Source organism: Gallus gallus, chromosome 1 (genome assembly GCF_016699485.2).
Source record: "Gallus gallus isolate bGalGal1 chromosome 1, bGalGal1.mat.broiler.GRCg7b, whole genome shotgun sequence".
Classification (NCBI taxonomy): Eukaryota; Metazoa; Chordata; class Aves; order Galliformes; family Phasianidae; genus Gallus; species Gallus gallus.
Window position 1 is genome coordinate 185481272 of NC_052532.1, and position 9540 is coordinate 185490811.

Below are 9540 nucleotides of genomic sequence, written 5' to 3' on the forward strand. Positions count from 1 at the left end.
AGAGCTCTCTCCTTTCTCTGCTGCATCCTCAGCTCTCTCTGAAGTTTGCATGCACACTTGCCGTCATGGATGTTTCCACCCTCACCATCCTCACTGCATGAAAAGCAACAGCCAGAAAGAGAATGGGAAAGGGACAGAAGACTGCGGCAGAAGAACCAGAGGAGCTGGCGGTACCTTTGGTTTTGTCTTGCAGGGGAAGAGGTAGAAACAAGCAGATGACACCTGAGAAGAGAGCTGATGATACAGCACTGTATGCCTGGAGTATTCCCTGCAATCAGCTGTGTACCTGTAAAAGTGAGGGTCTGTCCCACGGGACCTAAATCAAAGCCCACAGAAGACAGGGCCCAGAGCTTCAGCCCAGCCCTATATTCAATAACAGCTTGTCCACAGACACAGTGGAAACTTATACAACAAAAGCCACCTGATTCTTAGCTCAGGGCTACAAATCTCAACTTTCCTTTTCCAGTTACATCAGTAAAATAAAACCTAGATTTGAGATAATGGCAGCAATTTTCATGTTTACAATAAAAAGCCACCATGAACGACAAGGAAGAGTAACTCAGCACCATTCAGGCTGTCATCTCCCTCCAAGGACTCAGTGCAGGAAACATTCCTCATTCACAGTCACTGCAAAAGACAGAACAGTGAACCTGGGATTTTTTCCATGAATATGCACAGTGGGGCTTAATGGGAGCTCAAGCATTGTACAAATTCTGCTCTACTTAATTCATCTTTACACGTCATGGGCATACTGGATGCTTTTTCACACTATGGCTGGTGAGGCACTGGCCCAGGTTGCCCAGAGAGGTGGTGGATACCCCATCCTTGAAGACACTCAAGGTCAGGCTGGATGGGCTCTGAGCACCTGATGGAGCTGTAGGTGTCTCTGTTCATTGCAGGGGAGTTGGACTAAATGGCCTTTAAGGGTCCCTTCCAACTCAAACGATTCTATGAATGAAGTATTTGAGCTCAGACCATTTCTGACATAATGAAAGACCGGAAATCCACAGGGATACCTGATAAAATCCTCAGAAATAAATTGCTGGTGCTTTATTTCTTCCTGGATTCAGTGTCCCATCATCCCAAACACCTACAGTGTCTTTGACTTCAGTGCTGAATTTGAGGACACAAACGCTGAACTATCTTCCATAACATTTACAGCCGAGCCATGGGCTGATTAACTTCAAAAGATGGTTTAATAAATAAAAGGAAAACACAAATCATGCTCCAAGTTTCAAATTTTGCAGTCTTTTGGTAGTTATTAGAAGAATATTAGTAAAATCCTAAGTGTTACTAAAATAGCCCAATTTTTAACTCTATTCACTACATTTTAACCCATACAATTATGGGTTAAAAAGGACCCAGAGTTCTTGAAGGAGTTTACCAGTTCAGAAAAGCACTGGTTTCTTAGGGCAAAACTTTTGTAGAATCACAGAATGGCCTGGGCTGAAAAGGACCACAATGATCATTGAGTTTCAACCCCCCTGCTATGTGCAGGGTCTCCAACCACCAGACCAGGCTGCCCAGAGCCACATCCAGCCTGGCCTTGAATGCCTCCAGGGATGCACCCAATGGGGGATTTCCACTTAACGGGGCTTGTGGCTTCAGGACGCTTCCTAAACCCTGCACACCTTCCTGCCATAGGAATAGACATAGATATGGTGACCTCAAGGATCATTTATAACCTGATGGCACAGAAGAAAGAGGATTATGCAGAATGGAACTGCTAAACAGTTAAAAGTGATATTTGAGTTACTCAAACAACCATTTTTTCTGATTAGAAATAGGTGTGCATACTCAGATCTGGATTTATCTTTAGTTAAATACCATTTAAATCCGTGTTAAGTCACCACGCTCACTACATCAGCCTGTAGACTGAACCAGCTCCTTGCTTCCTACAAAGGAATGTTTACACACTTAAAACAAATATCATTTTATGCAATTGTTGGATAAAGAGCGAGTTCAAAACTAATCAGCCGTAACTCACATCTTACTTAAAAGTCAGCAAACAAGTGTGAACAAATGGTACCCGGTACCCACTGTTTGGCAGCAAAATATTCCCACCCATTTCCACCACCCAGAGCCCAATCCCAGCTGGAAGACCTGCAAATAAACATTGAACTTTGTGGGCACAGGTAAACAAGGCTTAAGCTTTCCTTACAAAACATGGCAGTGACACAGCATAAAGTACTTGAGGGGAAAAGGCAAGCACTGCAGCACTTACCACACCCAGGAGGGGCTGGAAATATCAAGAGGAATGTTGAAATTTACCCTGAACTACCCATGCTTTCAGCACACCCTGATCCAGCTGTAGGTGTCCCTGTGCACTGCAGGGGAGCTGGACTAGATGGCCTTTCATGGGACCTTCCAACTGCAATGATTCTATGACTGTGTGGTACAGAACGTGGATAAAGAGAGGCCATCAATCGCTTTTGCTGCAATCAGTGTTAAGAGAGCACAGGAATAAGAGGTGTGGGGCATTTGTAGCTCAGCTGAAGACATCAGTGAACAAGCACAAAAAGCCCATAGCTGAAAGAGTGGCCGCAGCACTACGTGCCAAGTATCAACTCCCATCCATCCCATTTTGAAATATAAGGAGGAAAATAAAAAGAAACCTGAGCAGTTTCAAGTTCTCAGTAGGTCCAGAGGGAGCCTGCAGGTTCCCTTTCCTTTTTCAGGTTTGTACAGTGTGGGTTTCTTGGTATTTTTTTGAAATGATGTTTTTCCAGCAGTCAACCCAACCTCAATAAATGCTCCTTTTCAGAGTGGAAATAACCCAGCACAGCCTCTCCCATGGAAATATTTACCCCCGGCGCAACCAGGTTTCGTTCCCAACCTCAGACGGTCTGACTGATCTGCACTGAGTCGCCTCTATTGATGAGGAGGAAGACAAACACAAAAGGAAGGTTTATTTAAAAAGCAGTTTCTACCCTTCATAACGCATGAAGAGGAGGAAATAGAAAAATAGGGTCATTTTGTGCTACTTCCTTTCTATGATTTTATTGTTAATCTACACAATTAATACAAAGTTACACCATTCTATGAGGATTGAGAGATTTTACAGTATAAAATTCCCTGAGACACTTCTGTGAGTTAGAGGATCACACACATTTCTACATTCCACTTACAATCAAAAAGCAATTAGCCTTATAAAAACAGCACATGGTCTTTCTGTCTCTCCCTCCTCCCCAGCATTTCAAGGCATGGAATAAAACAGCTTTTAAAAGCATATCAATCAAGATTTCTCTATTTAGACTGGAAGATAAATCTGCTTAATTGTTGTAGACTGATCACATACTTCACCTGCGACATCTCGTGGAGTCTGGTACCCGATCTACAATCCAATCTGCTACTGCAAATTCCTTATTGATCACTGAACTCGGGCTCTACACAGTGAGTTACAAAGAGCAGCCCTCAGTTTCTAACAGCACCCGATTGTTAGGTTAGCTCTGCGAGCCCGAGGAGCGGATGAACTAAAAACCAATATGACCTTAAAGAGTTGCTGTATTACTCACTTCAGCAGCTGTAGACCGGGACTGAACTTCCTCCCTAATCTGATGGGAAAAGCATGCAATTCATATGCAAGAACGATGAAACTGCAATAATTATTACAACACTGCAGCTCTCCTTAAACAATTTGTGAAAACATCAACGCATACCTTACAAATAGAGCACAGTTGTGATTATCTCATTCCAGAATGGTGCTTTGATCACTGCACAGCTGTTTGCTGAACTTTACAAAACTGATTCCCACCACAATTTCAGTAAGAGAAGCTGCGAATAAAGGACTGGCTGCAATCTGTGGAAATCCCCATCCTCCTGGAGCCTCATCTTCTGCCTGTGGCATTACCACTGGTAGCATCCAGCCGTGCATCTCAAAACCCTCAGAAAGCATTTAAAAACTTAGAAGGACTGGGAAAAAGAAGAACTCTTGTGGGCAGACTGATAAGAAGTAGTGCAGTCTTCACCTTCTCAAAGACTGCTCCCTGCTCTGAAGATCAGGTTCTGCTGTACGCTCACATGCACTGTGATAAAAAGCCAAAGGAGAAAAGGGCAAATCAAAGAGACACTGATTGTATCGCCCCGGCACTCAGCTTTTAGGTTAATGCTATACTTGGAACTGGACTTTCAGAATAATCAAACCCAATTTCTTTACCAGCTGGCAGGGCGGCAGATGTTCACGCAGTGAGGAGCACAGCCGTGCTCTGAACAACCCCTTCAGAACTGCTGGCATTCAATGGCAGCATGGGGAACACCCCGACAACACCCTGCATTGCACTGAGTGCTCTCTGCTTTCCCGATAAAATCTCTGCAGCAGCTCTGGCACAAACAACAGCCATGTTCACAAAGTGATTTTAACCATCTTTCCCTGCACAAAAGCAGAAAACAATGAAAACTGCAGCTTCCGAGATCTGACCCAGTAAATCGGTGCAAAATTATTCATGATCTTTAACACTATTACAGATTTTTTTCCCCCAGTATTCTTTAGTTCCATGCTTACGTAAGCACTGGGCACAGGTAACTTACAATGCAGCAGGCTGTCAGCTGCTAAGTTTGAACAGCACCTACCTGCCAGCCCTCGTTGCTCAAATCAAACCTCATCCCATTCTAACCTAAACAACTCTCACGCGTTCTGCTTTCACTTGCACCTAACGTCCTTCTTTCCCCACCCGTCTGGTGCCCACGATTTTATTCCACCGTGGCAGCCTGAAAAGGAACTGCAATGCAGTGTCTGCAAGAGCAGACAGTGCATGAGGAAGTAGCAGCCTACAATTCTAGGAACGGACTGAAAAGAAGTCAAGTGGAAGAAACCCCCCGAAGCAAAAGTGAAAAACAGTAACTCCTTCCTCTTCCTCTTCATATACTTCCTTCATCGGACCTGTGTTTTAGCAACAGTTTAGACCTTATTCTCTACAGTAATTCTCCTTCTGGGAGGTAGCCTTTGGGGACTTAGCTTTGGTATCTTTGTTGCCATTATTGTTATATGCACAGCAGAAAGTTAGCCTTTCCACCTACAGTTTGAGTACAGCAATAAAAGCCCTGCCATCTTGAGCCTCTCCCTGCTTTTTCCTACACGGCAGTAATTTTGCAGAGGAAAACACGCAGTCTCCTGTAAACATTCTCCAATTCCTGAATAAAGGGAGGGTGGAAACGTTCGAGCTTTCTGTCTGCCTGATGTCTTTTCCTGTACTCGAAGCTCTTCTCCACTTTCAAACAGGACAATTGCGCTCACAGTTGGAAGAAACGCTTTCTGCCATCTGAGCTGTTTGTCCCACTCCGACCCTTCCATACGCTTTATCCTACGTGGAATCTTTCTTTGGCTCAAAGAATTATTATTTGGCTGCTGCAATTTAAAACTGCTAAAAAGTGCTACCGTATCATCACATTCTTAAGTCCAACACTTGCGGCTCAGCATTTGTCAGCAAATAGCTCTGATTTTCATACCAATCACCACTGAAAATACTTGCTTTTGTCTTTAGAACACAGAAAGCCAGCACTGATCGCGTATCCCCCATACGCAGAAGAAAGTTTCACGGTCCAGGAAGCTGTCAGAGCTGACAAAATTGGTTCCAGCTGCACAGCTGAAGGACTTGGCGTAGGTTATCCTGTGAACGACTGCAAAGGTTTCAGACCAGCACGACCGCTGGAAGTTTAACTTTGCTCTTGCAGAATCGCCTTGCCTGATGCTTCTCCCTAATGCCATTTTGCACTGTAATAAAAATCTTCTTGCTCGTTTATTTACCTCTATCTGTATGCTTCTCTCGCGGAGGACAGACTGGCTTTGGCAGGCAGGAGGTCTCACAGGGCTTCCCTGTACCTCGGCCCATTCACTGCTGGGAAAAGCTGGCCAAGCACGCCTCAGGAACGTCAGCTCTCAAACCAGCCGGCCAGATTCTGTACTGTCTTGAGCTGATTCCCTGCCGTCCTCACGGCCTCGCAAACCTTGCAGTAATGCTCATCCCAGAAAGACGTGACGTGGACTTCATACTTGTTCCGCCAGGCGAAATACCTCCTGTAGCTGGGCTTGTTTTTATCGAGGAACTTCAGGTAGGTGGCCAGCAGCCGTGGGCTGGGGAAGTCATCCACGTGGATGAAGGAGTCGGCGGGGATGAAGCGCTCGTAGTTGGCCCTGCGGGGGCCGAGGACGACAGGCACCGCGCTGGCGGCGAAGGCGTTCTTCCACAGCTTCTCGGTGATGTAGTCCGTGTGCTGGGAGTTCTCGAAGGCCAGGTAGAACTTGTAGGCCGACACCGTCTTCACCACGCTGCCCTCCAGCAGCGCCATCCCGCGCGCCCCGTACACGTCGATGGGCAGGTGCTCCTTCAGCTGCCGGTAGTAGCGCACGCGGGCGTGCTCCTCGTTCCAGTTGCTGATGACCCAGGCCACCAGCCGGCTTTTGCGAGGCAGCACGAAGGGCCGCGGCGACGGCGGCTCGTAGAGGTACCCGTAGGGCACGAAGACGTCCGAGTCCCGCCGGTACGACATGGTCCAGTTGAAGAGCCCGGCCAGGCCCCGCAGCCCGGGGGAGTGCGAGGGCGACTCGAAGTTCATCCACACCCACCGCTGCCGCGGGGGTCGCGGCGGGGGCCCGCGGGGCAGCCCCTGGGCGCCGTGCAGCGCCAGGTCGCGGTGGTGGAAGAGCACGGCCCGAGCCTCGCCGTACCGCCCGCGGTCGGCGCTCAGGAGGCAGCCCGTGATGTTGTAGCGCCTCCGGCAGTCGGCCGGGCGCCAGGGGCGGCCGAAGGGCTCCCACCACAGCAGCACCGTCACCTCGCCCTCGGGCCGGCCGGCCGCCGAGCCGCGCCGCCGCAGCTCCCGCACGCAGACGTACAGAGCCAGCGCGGCGCCCAGCAGCGCGCCCAGCAGCGCCCAGCGCCGCCGCCACCTCCGCGGGCAGCCTGGCCGGGCGGCGGGGCTCCACCGGGGGCCCAGCTCCATCGAGGCCGCCCGCTGCCGCCCCGGTGGAGCCGCGGGGCCGGGGCCGCCCGGTGCATGCTGCTGCTGCTGCTGCTGCTGCTGCTGCTGCCGTCGCCTCCTCTCAGCGCCCAACCCCGGGCTCGGCCCGGCGCACGGCGGCGCGGAACCACCGGGCAGGGGCGGGAACATGATGCTGCAGCCTGTCCTCTGCACCGGCCCCGGCCCCGGCCCCGGCCCCGCCCTCAGGCAGAGGGCGGGTGTCGGGCACGACCCAGATGCGGAGCAGCGGGGATGTGCGGGCATCTCTGCTCTCCCCGTTCCCTCCCATCCCGCCCCAGGCAGCCGCAGTGGTTCAGCTGGAGCTGGAGAGCATTCCCTTCGTGTTTCCGAGGCACACCTTGGGGGATTTTGATGCCCCAACCCTGGAGGTGCTCAAGGCCGGGCTGGATGGATCCTGGGCAGTCTGAGCTGGTGGGGGGCAACCAGCCCGTGGCAGAGGGTTGGAGCTGGGTGATGTTTAAGGGCTCTTCCAACCCAAGCCGTTCTGTGACTCTATGACTCTTTTAAAAAGGTCGTACTCACAAGAGGGAAGTTGTGAATAAATTACTTGTTTAGGAAAAAAAAAAAGAGAGAGAGAGACAGCGGCCACAGCGGCACAGCTTTGACTTCCTGCCAGCCACACCAGCTTCAAGCAGCTGAAAGAGGATTAACAAGTAGGAACGGCAATCGTAATTGTAAAAAAAAATAACAGTAATTCAAAGGATTTCTTAAAATAATTTTATTCTCATTTTAAGACTTTATTGGAACCCAAATGTCTACATTTAGTTTTTAAATCTCACAGCTATTTACAGTTCTTATGGTTACCAAGAAATCACTTTTCACAGCTCTGCTTCACAGGGAAGTAAGAAGAAGTCTATCAGGTAGACCACCTGAGATGTATTTCCCAGCCATTCGCTTCAGTGAACCAACAGGTCATTGATTCTCACACCTTGGAGGAAGAAAAGTAATGGCCTCAATTTGAGCCAGGGAAGGTTCACGTTGGAAAAATTCATTTTCAGAGAGAGTGGTGAGGCTCTGGCACTGCTGCCCAGGGAGGGGGTGCAGTCACCGTCCTTGGAGGGGTTCAAGAACCATGGAGATGTGGCACTGAGGGATGTAGTGTGTGGGGGTGGTGGGGGTGGGTTGAGGTTGGATTGGAGAGTGTTTTCTGACACTGTGCATTTTGTACCCACCAGCTGAAGATCCAAGGTCCTCTCATATGAACATGTTGAGGGCAGCAAAGTTACATCAGGAATAAATTCCCCCTGAGTGTTTGAATTGCAGCACAGCATGTGCATACCATGTAGGTCTCTGTGACCCATCTCTGTGTTAGTCAGGAGAGTGATTCAAGCTCCTTACTTCAGAAATAAAGAACAGTTGTGTGTGTGGGTGATATTAGATTAGTAAGTAGGTCACAAGCATCTGTAAACTTAATAACTGCATGTAAAACCACAAAATGGTTTGTGTTAGAAGGGACCTTAAAGGTCACTAATGTCCAACCTCCCAGCCGGTAATCTGTGGCTGTTGGCCCTTGTTATATCCAAGGACAGTTTGGCTCCATCATCTTCATAACACCTTCAGGCAGTTGTTGGCTGCTATTAAATCATCCCTTTGCCTCCTTTACTCAAGACTAAGGAGCTCACTCTCTCATTTTATGTGATGTAGGGCCCCTCATCATCTTGATAGCCTTCCACTGGACTCCCTCCATGTACTCAACTTCCATCTTGAAGTGAGAGGCTGAAAGTGGGCACAATATACCAGGTGCCTTCCTCATAAATGCTGAGTACAGGGGGATGATTACTGCCCTCGATCTGCTGCACGCATACCTGACGTTGCTCAGCATATGGCTTGCTTTACTTTTAAAGAGAGCTCATGTTTGGCTCACATTCAACTTACTGTTCATGGAGCCCCCAGGTTCTTTCCAGCATGGTTGTTGATCAGCCAGCCTGTTCCCTCCCTGCACCAGTGTATGGGAGTTTTCTGCTCTATGTGCAGAATGTTTTCTCTTCACTGAGTTTCCCAAGATTTCTGTTGGCTCAGCCTAAGTTTCTCCAGGAGTCTCTGAATTGAAGTTGTTCAAACCAGCATGTCAATCTCCCTTTCTAATTTATCATTGTCTTCAATACGATGTGCTAGCTAACAGCAAAACAACACAGCCTGCAATAATCACAGGATCTGCCGGGACAAACAACACTGATTTTAGTCACAGAACAGGAATTTTGGTTCTTTAGCCATTTCTGTAGGTAACGTGAGAAATTTTGGACCCATGAAGATCAGAGGGAGAACTCAATTGACTTCTGTTGAATCATGATTCACCCAATAAATTTGATTGTATCAGCTGCAATGGCAGTTCTTATTTTCCTTCAGAGCATACATTTGTTATATGACTTTGGAGAAAGCTATACCAGATTCTGCTTGCCTACTCTAGTTTTCATCCCTGTTCCTTGAAGATGTATTGGAAAGTTCCACAACCTGGCCAATTAGAGTCCACTGATCATGCCAGACCCAATCCTACATATAGTGAAGTCAATAAAAATATTGTCATTAATTCTAGGGTTATGAAACAAGTTAACATGGAGGTAT

General features: G+C 48.3%; 1 protein-coding gene across 1 annotated transcript; it reads right to left on the reverse strand.

Annotated features, from left to right (window-relative positions):
• Window positions 1–2971: 2971 nt before the first annotated feature.
• FUT4 (fucosyltransferase 4) lies at window positions 2972–7105 on the reverse strand. Its single transcript, NM_001031487.2, has one exon. It carries the CDS (start codon window positions 6937–6939, stop codon window positions 5869–5871), a length of 1071 nt encoding a protein of 356 aa, NP_001026658.2. The 5' UTR covers window positions 6940–7105; the 3' UTR covers window positions 2972–5868.
• Window positions 7106–9540: the final 2435 nt, after the last annotated feature.